General features: G+C 49.4%; 1 protein-coding gene across 4 annotated transcripts; it reads left to right on the top strand.

Moving 5' to 3' along the window:
* The first annotated feature begins 8,683 nt into the window (after positions 1–8,683).
* LOC102519107 (SIGLEC family-like protein 1) lies at positions 8,684–13,019 on the top strand. 4 transcript variants are annotated; one of them, XM_032487825.1, is made up of 5 exons: positions 8,684–8,943; positions 9,282–9,563; positions 9,707–9,809; positions 11,239–11,384; positions 12,134–13,019. In XM_032487825.1, the coding sequence occupies exons 1-5, from the start codon at positions 8,937–8,939 to the stop codon at positions 12,571–12,573; spliced, it is 978 nt and encodes a 325-aa protein (XP_032343716.1). In that variant the 5' UTR covers positions 8,684–8,936; the 3' UTR covers positions 12,574–13,019. The 4 variants fall into 4 exon arrangements, with proteins under 4 accessions (XP_032343716.1, XP_032343715.1, XP_032343718.1 ...); XM_032487824.1 differs by having other exon boundaries at positions 8,684–9,087; XM_032487827.1 differs by having other exon boundaries at positions 8,684–9,087; positions 12,163–12,269.
* Positions 13,020–17,644: the final 4,625 nt, after the last annotated feature.

Raw genomic sequence — 17,644 nt, 5'->3', positions numbered from 1 at the left:
CAAGGAGTATGAGGAGCTAGTTAGAGGGAAAAGCAGATTCTAGGCTCTGAGATGGGAGAGTGAAGAGCCCAGAAGGGGGTCCATGAGGCTGGAGCTCAGATTGAGGGGTGACGTTCCAGGGGGCCAGAACTTTCAGGGTCTTGAAGGCTCTGATGAGAAGTTGAAGCTCTGTCCTCATCCGCAGTGTTATGACCCGTGGGCTTTGTAATTTTGGAAACTGGGCTCCGTATTCATCAGGACTCTCTGAGAATCTTGTGCCAGAGGTTTTTGAGTTGAGGCCAGAAGCCTCGTAATTGGTTTGGTGTTTGCCTCTATCAAAGAAAGAAATCTACTAGGGAGAGGGGACAAAGATGGGGAGAAGGAGGGAGACAGGCTTGGGGGAGGAGAGGAGAATGAGAAAGGATGGGAACTGGGTTGGGAATAGGTCAGTGATGGGTATGGGCATGAAAACAAAGTTGGGTCTTGTTTTGCTCGCGATAGGGGCCTTGGGTGCAGGACAGGTAAGAAGGTTGATGAGGGGGAGGGGGCAGAGGGAGTAGCAAGGTGCCTTCTGATTGGCCCTGAAAGTCACACAGTTGGCATTTTGCTACTTGATCAGTGGCTTCCAATCCGCCCATCACCTTCTTGCCCACAAGTCCTGGGTTGAGGAAGGAGAGCTCCTTAATGGCTGGAGTTCTGAGGTCTGGCAGGGGTCTAGAGCCGCCTGCTCAAGAGAGACGATCCTCAGACGTCCGCTAGAGCCCAGGGCGCCCCGTGGTGACGGTTGCCCGGCTCAGACGTTGGAGGCTCGGCCCCCCTTCGCCGCCCCTCGGGGCCCCGGAGGCTCCCGCGCGCATCGTCGAGCCCTGATTGGCTCCGGGCCGACTCGCGCATGCCCACTGGCGCGCCTGCAGGGCGGGGCTGGTGCGGGGAGAGCAAGAGGCGGGGCGGGAATGGCCTTGTGACCGCCTCCTGCTGGGGCGTCGGTGAGGCTCTGGGACGCCCAGGCCACCTAATGAGCGAGTTATAGGTCGGCTGATGAATTAGCCTTCCTCTTCCTCAGTCACTTCCGGGTGAGTCACTCAGTGGTGTGCACATGGTTATCCTACGCGTCAGTTCTTCAGGCTCGTCGTGACGCATTAAATCAATCCAACAAGTCTCAGAACTCCAGAGCGGGGTAAATTTGGGAAAGGAAGTGATAATTTAGGGGGAGAGGAAAGAGGTTGCCTGTGGTGACACCCCGCGGAAGCGCCAAGGCCCAGGGAAGGAAGGGAATGAGACTTGAAAAAAGATAAGAATTTTCAAGTCTGAAGGACCGTTACATGCTGAGCAATAAAACCCACCCGTTTTACAGATAAGGAAAATGGGGGGGGGGGGGAGCCAAAGAGGAGATAGTGCTTGTCTAAAGTTGTCCAGTGGAACCACCCCAGAGCTCTCCTCAATCTTTGATTTGAGATTGTACGTAAATCACTATATTCTCTGAAACAATTAGATTCTGAAATTAATTCCTAAAATTTTTATTTTAAAAACTAAAGTATATAATCAGACTGAAAGGAGAACTAGACCCATCAATTATCCCCTCTCTGCAGAGACCCTGTTTCAAGTAGGTCACATTCACAGGTATGTGAGAACAGGCCTTCAACATGTCTTTTCTCATGGACACAATTCCACCCATTGCACAAGAGAAATTAGAAAATATTTAGCATTGAATGCATTTTAAAAACAACATAGCAAAAGCTGTGAGATGCCACTAACGCAATGCTGAGGCTAGAAAAGAAGAAAGGGTTCAAATCCATGGTAAGAGCTGCCGCTTTAAGAAAAGAAGAAAAGGAAGAGAGGGAAGAGGAGGGGGAAGTGAAAGAGAAAGAAGGGCAAATTAAACCTGAAACAAGCAGAAGGAAAGAAAGAACAGAAAGCAAAAGTCAATTAAATTAAAAACAGAAGCAATACAGAAAAATCAATGGAAAAAAGCTTTTTCTTTGTTTTGTTTTGTTTTTTAATTTCAATACAATTGTTAGACCTTGAGTAAACTAATTCAGGAAAAAAAAGAAAAGATGCAAATTATGAATACCAGGAATGAAAGAGTGGCTATAACCACAGATCCTAAAAACATTAAAATGATAATAAAGCATATATGCCAATAAATTGGATAACTTAGATAGAATGGAATTCCTAGAAAGAAACAAATGACCATATTTTATTCAAGAAAAAATAGATAACAAGAGGAGCCTTATGCTATTACAGAAGTTGCATTTATAGTTAGACATGTTTCCATCAATAAGATTCTAGCCTAGAAGTCTTCACTGGTGGATTCAACCTAACATTAAAAGAAGAAATAATATCAATTCTACACAATCCTTCCAGAACATAGAAGAGGAGGAGCACTGCCCTACTCATTTTGTGAGGCTAGCATTACTCTGGTTATCAAAACCAGACACAGAATTTCAAGAAAACTGTGGACCCTGAACTATCATGCTGTACACCAGAAACTGACACATTATAAACTGACTATACTTCAATTTAAAAAAAACCAACTGTGGACCACTATCCCTGTGATAATAATACAAGAATGCTCAACAAAAATATTATCAAATCAAACAATATAAAAAAGTATAATAAGTTATGATCATGTGGGTTTATCCCAGGAATGCACAGTTGATTACATTTGAAAACCAACCACAAAGAAAGACTTACGATGATCATCATCTCAATAGATACAGGAAAAGCATTTGACAAAATTCAAGCTCCATTCATAGTTAACAACAACAAAACACAACTCCCTGCAAACTCTAAAGAAGAATATTTCTCAACCTGATAGTGTATCTATGAAAAATGTACAACTAATGTCATCTTTAGTGATGGAAAGACTGAATGCTTCCCACCTAAGATCAGGAGTCAGGCAAGGATGTACACTGGCTCCATTCTATTCACTCCTCTGTTCAGCATTTTACTGGAGGTCCTTGCCAGTGTAGTAAGACAAGAAAAAGAAATAAATTGTATACTACTAAAACTACTCATAGAACTGTCTTTATTCACAGATAGCATGACTGTCTACATAGAAAATCCCAAAGAATTTACAAAAAAAAAAAAAACCTGCTAGAATTTGTGAGTGGATTGGATTTGTGTAAACTAACCAAAGAAGAGAGACTGATGGACCTATTCTATAGCTTGACTGTGGTGTTCATAAAATGTGTGCATTTGTTTGTCATAATTCATTGGATTCTACACATAAAATGGATACCTTTTATTTGATGTAAACTGTACCTCAGGATGATTTTTAAAAATATTTCCAGATGCCCAGCAGACTTCTATTTGCATCTGATCCATTGATCAGAACTACATCATGTGGCCACCCACATGTGCAAGGGAAGCTAGGAAAGTGAGTATTCTTTATTTCTGGCCTGCTTAGTGGTTCTGGAAAGAGATAACACCATTATGAATGTCTCTGGGTCAAGCCAGAAAGCAGTGCCAGGCACAGCGTACAGCTGAGGCTCAGACTCAGGTATCCCAGTTCCTGGCGAATGCTTTTCAGAAACAAGGAGCAATAGTACCCAGAAAGGAGAGACTTGTGCTTGTACAATTTTTTCAGCAAATATTTATCACACAAGAAGTTTTCTAAGCACTGGGAAAGACACAAAGATGTATTTGATGTAGGGCTTTCTCTTAAGGAGCTCACTCTTGGATAGATTGATTCCGTGGTAGGGCATTTCATCAGTTTCCCAGCAAGAGCACGAACCAAATGAAGAAGCCGTATAAATGGCAGTAGACTGTGCAGGGTTGGTGTCGCAGCTCCACAAGGCTGTCAGGGAACCAGGATCCCTATACTGTCGTCAATAATATCCTCAGTCTGTAGCTATGATCTACATGGTTGCCTCATGGCTGCCAGACGGTTGCTCCACCTCCAGTATCACATCTACATTCCAGGGAAAAAGAAGAAAAGCAACAAGGAGAAAGTAGTTGTACTAACATCAGAAAGCCAAAACTCCCAAAAGTCTCCAGCAGGTAGCCTCATACGTTTGGTATTTCAAGTAGGCAGGTCTCTCAAAATGTTTGCTTAATAATAAATCTAGCAGCAGAGTCCATGGTTTTTTTTTATTTTTGGATTGTACACATGGGACACGAGAAGAGCACAAGCCTACAGAGAGATACGCAATTTAAGAAAACAGAGATGTCAGTTACAATGTTACTGTTACCAGAGCAAGAAATTACCAAGTAAGGCAACTAGTCAGAATTCCATTTTATTTGGATATCGTTTTCATAAACATGGAATAATTTCTAATGTCTTTGGAGTCTCATAAGACCACTTTGTTTAAATTGTTCTTCCAAAAGCGGATTTGTATTAACAGAACAGAACAGAACAGAACAAGTCAGTAACGGTCATGAATATTCATACAAAACTGTATATTGCAGAGGAGAACATAAATTATATCCTTATAAACTTTCTTCCTTTTGTACAATATCAAATCAGAATCCTTGAACCCTTTTATAACACAGAACAATACCTTTTGATTTATAGCTGCAGGGGAAGGGAACATCTTCAATTCTTTCTGAAACTTGTTTCCTTTATTATGAATACGTGGTTTTTTTTTTTTTTTAACCAGGCTCTCAAATTTCACTGGCTAGTAGTATATGCAAAAGATCAGACCTTCAGATTTCAGTAGTGATGGTAAAAAAAAAAAAAAAAAAAAAAAAGTAAAGGCTGCATAGGCTTTTATTTGGTGATAATAATTTAATAGTATTTTTCTTGTACTTGGCCCATTGGCCAGGACTATGTTACATGGCCAGCCCCAGGTATAAAGGAGGCAGGGAAATCATTGTTTTGTTTTGTTTTTTTAAAACCAGGGACTTCCACACCTAAAAGAGATGGATGTATAGGAGTGCTGAAGAAAGTTTGAGAAAGGAGGGTTTTTTGTGTGATTATGGGGATCCAGGAAGGCTACCAGGAAGAAATTGCATTTGACCTGGACTTGGAAAAAGAGGTACGATTTGAATGTGGGTAGAAGGGAGGGTTACAGAAGGACGCCATTGAAACGGGAGTGGGGTGTGGCCCAGGACAACGTGCAGAGGTAGGAACATGCGGAGTGTATGTGGTATGTATATGTGTATATACCATTTTCTCTTTGGCATGCAGGGAATGGCAAGGGCGTGGGAAATGGGGCAGTAGAGCTGGGGCAAGTGTGAACCCAAATCATGGGCAGCCTTGAATGCAAGGGGAGGAAGTTTGGAATTTGTCCCGTCAGCCATAGAAATGTCTTTTATCGCTCAACTGTCTCCTAAATACGCCTCATCCTCTCCATCCCCCATGGCCACTGTGCCAGCTCAGGCCACATCGTCTTCCTGTTGAGCTGTTGCTTCCTCCTCAGTGCAGGCCCAGAGAGACCTGTACAACGCCCACACCTGTTCCCCTGTGGTTCAGAATCCTTCCGTGACTTCCACGACGTCCCCCTCGACCTGGGAGACAGCCCAAGCTCCTCAGCCTGGCATCTGAGACCCTTTAAAGGAGAAGGGGGCTGGGAGTGAAGACTAGAGGAGAGAGAAGAAAGCAGATGTGGTCTTGAGGCTCCCCAGAGAGTCCTGGGGAACCTTCCCTGTCCCTGTCCCGGGAGGTCCTCAGCCTCTGATCCCACAAGGCTCCCGATTCACAGATAGACAAAGCTTAAGGGTGACAGCAAAGATGAGAGCCCCTAGTAAACTGAATTTATTTCTACTTCCGCCCCTGTCTCTTACTACTGCCCCTCTACTCTTCCATTCCAAATCCCACCCTCCAGCGCGTGTGGGTCTGAGGACAAGAGTTAGCAGCATGATAGGTCCTGACCCTCTCTTGTCCCCGAGGTCCGGTTGGCGCTGATGGTGCTGCCACTGCTATGGCTGGGTAAGCGGAACGAGAGGCAGTGGGGAGGTGTTTGAGAAAGCCAAGGGAGGGCTGGGGGGGCGGGGCTGGAAGCTGGGCTGGGCTGATGTGGGGTGAAGGGGTGAGGACCTAAAGAATTCAGTGCACGATAACTAATACATAATAGACATGGTCCATGTGCATATTCTGTGGTTGGCACGGTGGCCTACCATGTGTCCCATCTTCTCCACCCAACAACTCCCTGAGGAATTATTATCCTCACTTCACAGATGAGGAAACAGGCTTTGGGAGATTAAGCCACCTACCCAAAGTCACCAGAAATGTGGCCAGTGGAGTGCCGGACTCTTCTGACCCCTAGTTCCATTTTAATGCTGCGCCCCTGACTGACACTGTAGAACCCAAATGAGAAATGTGTCCACATCTGCTCTGTCAACATCATCACTTGCATGGTGGGTGTTATTAAGTCACATCCTAGGAGAAGAAGCATGGCGGCCCAGAGCCAAGTGTGCCGAGATGCCTGATGTGCTAGTCTGGAGGAGCAGACTTCACGTGTGGAGACCCAGGCTCCTGGCCTGACGCTGCCAGTCTTTTCTCTGTAGCCTCAGGCAGGGCCCTTCCTCTCTCTCTCTTTTTTAGTGGAGGTACTGGGGATTGAACCGGGGACCTTGTGCATGCTAAGCACATGCTCTACCACTGAGCTCTGCCCCCACTCCCCTTAATCTCCCCTGAGCCTTAGTTTCCCCATACGTCTAGGGGAGCAATAAGAGTATTATGAGAATGACTTAAGCTGATTTCTGTAAAAGTGCTTGGAAATCTATAAGCTTACGCAGGTCGGCATTACTACCATCATTTTAAGATGTCATTACTAGAAGTGGCCTCAAGAACCATGACGTTTACCAGTACCATCCTGTACATGACAGAGCTGTCACCTAGGAAATGGAGAAGGAAGGGGAAGAAATAACTGTTCGCTAAGAGTCGACAGCTCAATTACAATCTGCGATTATGATTACAGGTGCCACGTGCCTCTGCAGTTAGCATCTTTAATTCTCACAGCATTGCAGCACTGGTGTTATTGTACCCATTTTTCTGATTGAGTAATTAAGATACAGAAATGATGTGGCATGGCCAAGGTTGCAAGATACAGTTACCACCAAGAAAAGAGAAATTAAAAAAACAACCTCAGCAGACTAGATTGGAGCAGAAAAGACTAGATTGGAGCGGAGCAGACCACCCTCGGGTTCAGTAACTCACAAGGAGGACTCGCAGAATCAGCAGAGATTGAAATCAGCAGAGGGAAGAGCACATAGAGCAGGATCTAGGAGAGCGCAGGCGCCAGCTCCCCGTTGTCTTGTCCCGGAGGACGGTGCCTCTGCTCCCAGCTACCACATGTGACAACAGGCCAGTATTGCCAAGCAGGGGAACTCGCCAAACCACAGTGTCCAAAGTTTTTAACTGGGCTCAATTTTGTAGGCATGGCTGACCACCCCAATGGCTGATCTTTGTCCCCAGCCCCTCCAGGGGTTGAATTGATACTTTATTGTCCAGGCCCCTTGGTAAATCACACCATTAGCATCGACTGTCTGGTGAGGCCCAAAGCCCCAGGTAAACCAAGACACCCATCATTACCAGACAGAACATTACCGGGGCTTAGAGATTCCCCGCCAGGCGCCGAGCGAGAGCCACACCTTTCCAGGATAAGCTTAATCCTCTAATGCTGGTAACAGGTAAGACTCTGGAGGACACTAGGTGAGTCTGTATTTTCAGCTTGAATCTCTCTCCACAGGGTTACTTTCTCCCGTGTTGGAGGAAGTCAAGAAGATATTGGTGGAAGCGGACCTGTGTGCTACAATCTCTTGCGTATTTGAATTTCCCAAAGAATCTGCAAGCCGTTCCATGACTCTGAACTACTGGCTCGAGAAAAGCATCAGGTCCCCTGCGGCTACAAAGCCACCCACCGCTGCCATAGCTGATAACACCACGGACAGATCCCACACCATTTGGAGTCTTGCAGAACAAGACTGTACCCTGCTCATCCCCAATATACTCAAAAGGGACAACGTGACATTCTTACTCTCTGCAGATCTGGGAGAAAACAGTGCTTTCCTGAGGGGGAGTATCAAGCTCTCTGTGTCAGGTGACATTGGGTCTCATGCAATGGATGCTTTGGGAAGAAGGAACTCCAGAGGGTGTTCTGATAATTACCTGGGTTTTGCTTCACCTGGCACTAGGCTTTAGAAAACCTTAGGTATTTCATTCTTACAACCATAATCCAACGCAATAGACACAGCTGATAAATTTTTACCCCGAATAGGAATGGCAAAGAGAGGGGAAGTGACTTGCCAGCAGCGTCCAGCCTGTAAGAGTTGGAGACGTAAATGATCATAGATCAGCTGAGAAGGGGCACAACCTAAGAGGGGAGCTGTGTTGGCGGGGAAGAGGCAGAGTAGGAAGAGCTGACCTGAAAAAGTCCAGGCTGGGGGCCAGGTGAGGAATCATAGGCAGCGTAGATCCTCAGAAGATGGACTTACCCTCAGTCTTGAAAGTCGGGGTTCTGGTTCAAGCTCTGCTACGTTAAGCAAGTCTCTTCAGTTTGCTCCCCCAGACACCGTGGTGTGCTCCCTCCACGCAGGGAAGGGAGATAAACGTGTGAAAAGCCACCAGTAACAATAATCCCAAATTCCATGAGGTGGCGGAGTCAGGGTGGGTGCCAAATGGGCTCGAGGGTGGGGAAGCACTTTGCAGCCTGAAAACTCTGTGCATCTGCAAAGTGTCCATGAGGGTCCCTTGTCTCCAGGCTTTGGGTCCAACCTGTCTCTCTCCTCCAGACCTGACCCAGAAACCGGAGCTCCACATTCCAGAGATCCTTGCATCTGGGGAACCTGTGACCTTGGCTTGCACCGTCAGAGGCAGCTGCGAAGAAGCCAGAGCCCTCTTCCTCTCCTGGGAAGGGCCCGGTGTGTCCTCCAGCACGGATGGCTCCAGCAGCTCCTCCTCCCGCTCGGGGCTGCGCTTAGCCCGGAAGCCTCAGGACCACAGCACTGCCCTCGGGTGTCATCTGAACTTCTCCCTGGCTAACGTGACCAGGAGTAGCACGGTCAAACTCCAGATGGCCTGTGAGTGCTGGTGGGCAAGGGGCGAGCCAGAGCCTGGGAGGAATGATGGGCCAAAGAGCAAGGCTGAGCCCTCGGCTGGGGGGCCCGGAGTAGTCCGGGGAGCAACCTCATCTTTCCCTGGCCTCTGGGGCCGAAAGTCTAGAGGTAAGAGCTGAGCCCGGGTCTGCGGCAGACAAGGAGACAGGATAAAGGGAACTGTGCGGAGTCCCAGCTCCTCTGGGCTTCCAGAAAGTCTGAAGCTCCATATGAGTCACAAATAAGGAGAAGACTGGGCCCTGGAGCAAGGGGAGAAGGGAAGTCAGGACGCCTTGCTGACTCCTGACCCTCCCTCCCCACAGCGCCGGCCAGGCTGCTCCATTCCTCTTGTTCCTTGAAGAAGACACTGCAGTGCAGCTGCTCCTTCCACGGGATCCCCATGCCCTCCGTGCGCTGGTTGATGGGAGGTGCTCCCGTGGGTGTGAACGGCCCGGACAGTGGCCTCCAGGTGACTTCCCTCATGCTTGGCCCCTGGGCCAACAGCACCATCAGCCTCACTGGGGAGCCAGAAGTAGTCACGCGCCTCCGCTGTGAGGGGAAGAACCAACACGGAATCCACGCTTCCAGCATCTTCCTGATACCAGGTAAGTGCACAGGGGGCGAGTGACTGGGCTGGAACGACACCTAGGGACCAAGGTGAGGGTGGGTGCAGAGCCAGAGGAAGGAGTAGTGGGTCCAACCTTACAGCCTAAGGGGAAGAATGGCTATCACTTCCCTCTGATTCCAGATAAGAATTCAATTTCCAGTGTGTTCGTGAAGGGGCTGATCCAGGGCATCGTGTATGGAGCCATTGCGTCAGCGCTGCTCTTCCTCCTCCTTGTCCTCCTTGCGTGAGTGTCAAGTTAAAATTCACCAGCCAGCCTTTCCCAAGGCCTGCTCCATTTATTCATGTCCTTTATTTCCCTCCCGTGATTCTTCCAGTTCATTCAGCTTTGTCTGTCCTCTTAATTCGCACTCTTACGTCATTACACTTCAGGTACCAGACCACTAGGGACCACCCCGATAGCCCAGAGGCCACCGAAGTTATTCAGACTCGCCAATCCCAAGTCTGCTTACCCCACCTCACCTTGCCTTTCCGTGGAAACCACAACAAAAGCTCCCACCCACGCCTGCCCCTTGCTCCCTCGGCCTCCTGACTGACCTGGTGCTTCTCTGTGGGTCTTCGGTGGGACTTGATCTGCAGGAACGTTACGTGGCCAAACCCCAAGCTATTGATTGATGCTGATCGCTCACCTTGGGGCTCTCCGACCCACATCTCTGTAAGGGCAGGACTGTGGCCTCAAATTCTAAGAGGAAAACATTTTTTCTCAACCTAGCGCCCAGGCCATATTAGACATGCTCCCTTGTCATCCTTTTGAGCAATGACTGGGTTTTTCCTTCTAGATCCCCCTCCATGTAGGGGTTGGAGGGGTCTCAGCTCCAACTCTCCACCTCATGTGGACCCAAAGCCTTGCCAGCCTTCATCACTGGGCTGTTTAAATCAAACCCGGTGGTTACCCTAACCAGCAATGCCCCTTGCTCTCCAGAAAAGGGTCGCCAGGCTAGTTGGTTCATCGCGTCTGATTTTCAGTTCCTTGCTTCCTTACAGCCTCAGCCCGCTCTCTGTGTGGTGATGTTCTCCTCAGCATTTTCAGGCATTGTTGTCAAGGGAGGGTTTTTTCAGACAGGAAATGGAGGTTCAGATCCAATTCTCTCAGTGCAAAGAGCATCGGATGGAGACCCACCGGGGCAGGACAGGGGCAGATGACTGTCTTTGTAAGGTAGCTCTGGCCGCTCTGTGGAGACGCATGACCTAAGGGGGACTGGTGAGCAGGCTGGCAGATGACAGGGCAGAAGAGGAAGGGGACCAGTTATATCATCGGTGGTGCACCCACACAGGGGAACACCACACTGCTGTAAAAAGACTGAGGGAGCTCTCTGTGTACTGATATGCACAAATACGCCAGAAATTTTGTGAAGGAAAGAAAGTGCAAAAGAAATTTGTCCAGAAAAAAATTGCATATATATCAAAACTTTAGGGGGCCAAGAAGAAGCAGAGGAAAGGCACAGTAGTGAAGGGTCACCAGGCTGGGGGGCCTGGGACTTTGTCCTGGGGGCACTGGGCGGTCACTTGTATCTTCATTTGATGAGGGGAGGGGAGTGCTGGCCACACAACAAGCAAACAGTGGGAAACTTGGTCTCCTGACCCCCAGCCCAGGGCTCCTTCTGGGAACCTGGATGTGCTGAGCACAGCATTAACCCCAGGGCTCGTTGCCCCAGAATGAAGATGCTTAAATGGTGGGAGGAGAGTCACAGTCCCAAGGCCAACGAGGCCCTGATCCTCAAGAAACCGAAACCAGCGCTGCTGGAGGAACCAGAAACACCCATGGAGTATAAAGCTGAAACTTCGCTGGTCTCCGTTGAAGGTAAGTCCCTGAGCTGGGCTACTGCACTGCTAAGGCCACCAGAGGGCACTCGCGAGAAACAGAGCTTCCCAGGGGCCCCCGTACCCGGGAGCCCACCCTCCCTAGGACTGGAGCCCAGAGTCTCTGCACTCAGGGCAGGCTCTCCAGCTCGTTCCAATGCATGGCCGCCGGAGGGGAGAAGCAGGGCTTGGCATGAACGGAGCATCCGTCCAGTTCTTCAAGCAGGCGTTCCCTTCTGGCAGCCAAGCCCCCTGCGCCACGCACGGCCTGCCAGGAGAGGACAGTGAAATCTAGAAGGGGGCATTACGAGTCTGCTTGGGCTGCCTGGACAAAGGACCACAGGCTCGGAGCTTAAACAACAGAAATTTATTTTTTCATGATTCCAGAAACCAGAAGTCCAAGATCAAGGTGTGGGCTGGGTGGACTCCTTCTGAGGCCTCTCTCCTTGGCTTATAGACAGCCGTCTTCCCCTGTGTCCTCACACGGCCTTCCCTCTGTATGAATCTGTCCTGATCGCCTCCTTATGAGGACACTAGTCCTGTTGGATTAGGACCCACGCACGTGACCTCACTGTACCTTAACTGTCTCTTTATAAAGGCCCTGTCTCCAGTCACATTCTGGGCTCCTGAGGGTTAGGGCTGCAACGTATTGATCTAGGAGAGGAAGTGACACGATTCAGCCCACAGAAGCTGGTTGGACCCCTCTGTTTGAGGGAGACCCAGAGAGGGGAAGGGGCTTGCCCACGGCAGGGGGATGCCAGGATCTGGGTCTCCCACAGTCTAGGGCTCTTGAGCGAGAAAGAAGACTGTGGACACGCAAACTCCAGGACAGATCAATTCCAACGTGTGGTTCGCAGCCGTGTAGATCCAGACCTGCGCAGACCCACAGGGCAGGAGCGGGCGACTCCAGCTCAGACTCCAAGGCCTCCTGCCGCCCACACCAGGGGCACGCCTGCTCCCCGCCATTGAGGAGCCTGCGGTCTGGGCAGGCAGGCCGGCACTCAGGAACACAGGTGAAACACGAGAAGGAGGCAGTACTGGGAAGTGGACCGTTGCTACTGCAGAGTCCGCACGGGGCTGTGAACCAGAGTGACCGTGACCCGCCTGCAGCCTCAGGGATGCCGCCGCCAACCAAATCCAGCCCCGGCATTCTACGGAGGGAGAAAGGGAGACCTGTAGAAGGGAAGTGAGACCCTCAAGGTCTCTCTGCAGGGACACTGGGGATTATGGTTTCCCATCCTCCACATCCCCATATCGCAGATGGGGAAACTGAGGCTCAGAGGGCCTCAAGTCACACAGAAAGTCTGTGCCCTGCTCAGGGCCCCTGGATCCTAGGACTCTTCGCCCCTGGAGCAGCCATCCCTGTCTCTGTCCATTTTCTCCTGATCTCATAAGGCTCCACTGCAGAGGCTGCAAACCCAGAAGCCCACGGGAGCCAGGCAGGTAACAAAATAAGTGCCCGGTGGGGCCCACATCCATCTTAAGAGCAGGTGCCCCAGCTGAAGGGGGTGCCAGACAGCAGCCCTCTCCACTCGCATGCCTCCCTCCACCCTCCCACCCCGAGGGGGGCTGGGATCTCTAGTGCCAGGTCTTCTGATTTTTTTTTTTTTTTCTCAGAGAAACCCAGAGATCCAGATTTCAGGGTGAAATTTCTGGATTCAAACATGTTGGTAATCAAGACCATATTGTTGTGTTTTTTTTAAAGCAACGTGGGCCTAAGAAAAGCCACATGGAGGGGCCTCTCATCTGCAAATCTGGTCAGAAGCATAGACATGGAGGGGACACCCTTCAGGAAAAATGCGATGTCCCCGTGGGTGGGCGGCAGGGTGGGAACGGCAGGGAGCCGGCAGCAGCTCCGCCAATAAAGATGACGTGGGAAGTGGATCATCTTCCAAGAAATGGTTACAGGGCCAACCTTCTTCCTCCAGAGTCGAGAGAGACAAGAGGGCACTAAGAGGTCAGATGGGCAGGGCTCCCACCCTAGGCTGTGTGACATTGGGCCAGTCACAGCCTCTCTGAACCAGGATAAGAATCAAAAACTTGAAGTGCAGTCAGGAATCTCATGGGGTAAGCCCACGCGGAGGGCCCGCGGGGCCGTCCAGCTCACTCCCTACTGAGCAGACGTTTGCTGACGTCCATTGTGTTGGGGGCCCAGGACCACCCTCAGGTTCAGTGATTCACTAGGAGGGCTCACGGAATTCAGCAGAGCTGTTACACCCACAGTTACGGTTTATGGCCGCAAAAGGATAGAGATTAAAACCAGCGAAGGGAAGAGGCGCACAGGGCAGAGAGACCAGGAAGGGGCTTCCAGCTGTCCCGTCCCCGGGAACTGACCAGATCACGTGATCCCCCAGCAAAAATGTGTGCAGCGTGCATGAAGCGCTGTCAGCCAGGGCACTCCCCTGAGCCTTGCCGTGCAGGCTTTTATTGGAGGTTGGTTACAGGTTACATAGACCCTGATTTCCAGCTCCACCACCACCCAGGAGGTCAAGCTGATACCCCATGACCCAAGGTGTCCCCCATAAATCACACTGTTAGCATTGACTATCTGGTGTGTCCCAAGGTCTCCAGATAAACAAAGACACTCTTATCAGGCAGAACATTCCAAGGGCTTAGCGGTTGCCTCCCAGGAGCGGGTCCAAAGAGTCCTCTCTTTGGAATGGGCAGGGTTTGGAAACCCAGACCCTCCGAGTGAGCCCTTCACTGCACACTAAGGCCAGCTGGGAGTGCAGGAGACGCAGGTGAGTCAGCCGCAAACTGCTAGGGGCAGCAGACCGCCCAAACCAGAACAGGACATTTGGTGATGGAGGAGGCACGGGGCACTGCCGAAGCCCCACCCAGGGAGGCTCCTCTCCCAGGAGTCTTCGGACTCCACCTGAGCTGAGTCCGGTAGGGAGTGTAATAGTTCCCCAGGCAGACAGGAGGAAGTAGGACTTCCATGCAAAGAGAATCACACACTCCCATCCATCCATCCATCCACCCATCCATCCATCCATCCATCCATCCATCAATTCAGAGAAACCTGTCCCAGGGTCTTCGGGGGCCGAGGGTGCTGGGTGATGCTGGGACCCCTCCCTGCCCCTGTGCGTCCTGCCCCAGGCTGCCTGTCTCTCTTCCCACTACTCTGCTTTTTCTCTCCCTCTGTGCATCTCCCCGTCATCCTTCTTTCCCTCTCTGGTTTACGTCCCTGCCTCCACCTCCGGGTCATTCGACACCTCAGTCGCCATCCATCTCCTTCCCTCTCTCCCTGTTCCCTGCTTTCTGTCTCTCGCTGTTTCTTGTTCCTTCCTCCAGTTGCTCATCTAACACATGTTTCCCCCAGGTCCTCCAGGTGCCACACTCTATGCTGAGCACCGCAGGGACCTGGGCGTGAGACAGGCCTCTCCCTGTCCAGACTGGGACACAGATCAATCCAGGGGTATGCGGTGGGGGCAGGGAACCGCCGGGTCTCCGAGATGGGCACTAAACTGCCTAAACCACCGAGACTTATTATCCCTCAGAGTAGGATGCTCTTGTTCCCATGGAGACCGGAGTCACCCCTTGGGGTGCCCCATCTGCACCAAAGAGAGGGTCTGAGTCCCCAGAACAAACCCCTGATCCTCTGATTATCTGGTCAACCGTCAGGAGTGTAGCTGAGTGAACCTTGCAATTTCGTCTCTCCAGCCAAGGAGGAGATCACGATCACGGGGAGACAGATTTGTACAAACCGGGCTGATGGCAACAACTGTGATAAGGGCACTGGCCAGGATTGAGTGCATTCCAAGCCCTCAGCCTTCATCCACTTAACCCAGTGTCCCTGTTAGGACAGTGTGCCCCTTTTCCAGAGGAGGAAACTGAGGCCCAGAGAGGTTCAGAAGCCTGTGTAGGGTCACATCTGAACTTTATGAGATGGGAGATAGTCCCCCACCTTTCCCTGCAAGGATGCCAACATTTAGAAAGGGGGCGGTCCTTTCCAGAGGCTCACAACCAAAGGGGCAAAGCCAGGTCCATCCCAGTGCCCCTGTCTGCCTGGGAGCTGGACCCATAAGGAGTGCTTCTCCCCATCTTGGAAACAGGGGAGCACAGACTGGAGGAGGGGTCTGTTTTTGCTGCCCCAAGGAGCTGGTCCAGGCTTCTCCCAGCTCACCCTAACATCTGGCCCTTCCAACACCTCCTATTCTTTTTCGGGGGGTCAGGGGAGGTGGAAGTAAGTGCGTTTATTTTTATTTTTTAACAGAGATGCTGGGGATTGAACCCAGGGCCCAGAGCATGCTAAGCATGCACTCTACCACTGAGCTATATCCTCCCTCCTCCTATTCTTATTTTAACTCCCAACACTTAGTTTTAACAGTTTGCTCATTTTCAAAGAGGTCTTGCATAAACAAGTTATGAAAAAAAGATAAGATAGAAAAGCAAGACTTAGACCTCAGTGCCCCTCCCCAGAGACAAACACTGCTGGTGGTGCCTGGTGGTGGGGTCTCAACCAGGAGCAAGGCTGCCCCTCCCTGGGACACCCTGGGGTGTCATGACTGGGGGTGGGGGAGCTCTACTGACACCTAGTGGCTGGAGTCCCAGGACAATGCTCAGCAGCCTTGAACACACAGGGCAGCCCCTACTAAGAATCACTCAGCCCAACCCAATGTCAGTGATGCCAAGAGTGAGACAGCCTAGTTTAGTGGAAGCTATCATCCAAAAAACCACAAATAACAAATGTTGGCAAGGATGTGGAGAAAAGGGAACACTTGTGCACGGTTGGGGAGAATGTAAATTGGTGCAGCCACTGTGGAAAACAGTATGGAGGTTCCTCAAGAGACTAAAAGTGAAACAACCATATGATCCAGCAATTCCACTCCTGGGCATATATCTGGAAAAAAAATACCCTACTAATTCAAAAAGATACATGCATCTCAAAATTCATAGCAGCATTATTTTCAATAGCCAAAATATGGAAGCAAGTTAAGTGTCCATCAACAGATGAATGGATAAAGAAGATTTGGTGTGTATAAATATAATGGAATACTACTCAGCCATAAAAAAGAATGAAATGTTGCCTTTTGCAACAACATGAATGGACCTGGAGGGTATTATGCTTAGTGAAATAAGTCAGACAGAGAAAGACAAATACTGTATGATCACACTTACATGTGGAATCTAAAATATAAAACAAGCAAATGAATATAATAAAACAGAAACAGACTCACAGACACAGAAAACAAACTAGTGGTTACCAGTGGGGAGAGGGAAGGGGGAGGGCAGGATAGAGATAGAGGACTGAGAGGTACAAGCCACTGTGTATAAAGTAAATAAGCTACAAGGATACATCATACAGCACAGGAAATATAGCCAATGTTTTATAACTTTAAATGAAGTATAAATAAAATTCTGACTCACTATGTTGTATAACTTAAACTAATATAGTATTGTAAATCAACTCTATCTCAATTAAACAAACAGACAAACAAAAACACAAAACCCTGCCCTAGCAAAGTGCACATTCTGGAAGTAGTGAATGAAGGGAAAGGGAGGTGGCAGGAAATAAACAAGTGAACACAGAAAATAAGGGAATGGTAAAGGCTATGGAGAAAACAAAACAGAGGTAGGCATTAGGAGTGGGGGTTACTTTTTTTTTAACTTTATTTTACAATGTCATATTTTTTTAAACTGAAGTATAATTCATGTACAATATTATATGTTACAGGTATATAATATAGTGATCCACGATTTTTAAAGGTTAGGGTATAGTTATAATATATTGGCTATATTCCCCATGTTGTACAATACATCCTTGTAGCTTATTTTATATCTGATAATTTGTACTTCTTAATCCTCCACCTCCATCTTGCCCCTCCTCCTTCTGGGAGGGGGTGTTACTTTGGATAGTACAATAAACAAAGGCTTCTCAAAGATGAAACCTGAATGATAAGAAACTCTGTGCCAATCTGGTGAGAAGAGCATTCCAGCAGAGGGAACAGCAAGTGCAAAGGCCCTGGGGCTGGAACAAGTTTGGCTTGTTTGAGGAGCAGACAGAAGGCCAGAGCAGCTGGAGCTAAGTGAACGAGTGAGGCTGGGCAGTGGCATCAGCTGGCTTACTTGCTTGGGGCCGGTTAATCTGAAAGTGGAGACCAAGGTGGAGGCCGGGAGACCAGAGCCTTGGCTTTTATAGTCAGAGCAGTCATTCAGGGGAGACAGTGACAGCTCAGAGCAGGGTGGAGTGGGAAGAAGAGGACAGAGTAGAGATCTGTTTTGGAGGCAGAGTCAGCTGCTCTTGCACACAGATTGGCT

This window comes from Camelus ferus, chromosome 9, assembly GCF_009834535.1.
Source record: "Camelus ferus isolate YT-003-E chromosome 9, BCGSAC_Cfer_1.0, whole genome shotgun sequence".
Taxonomy (NCBI): domain Eukaryota; kingdom Metazoa; phylum Chordata; class Mammalia; order Artiodactyla; family Camelidae; genus Camelus; species Camelus ferus.
Note: the sequence above shows the minus strand (reverse complement) of the source record. Positions and strands in the feature narration are given on the sequence as shown.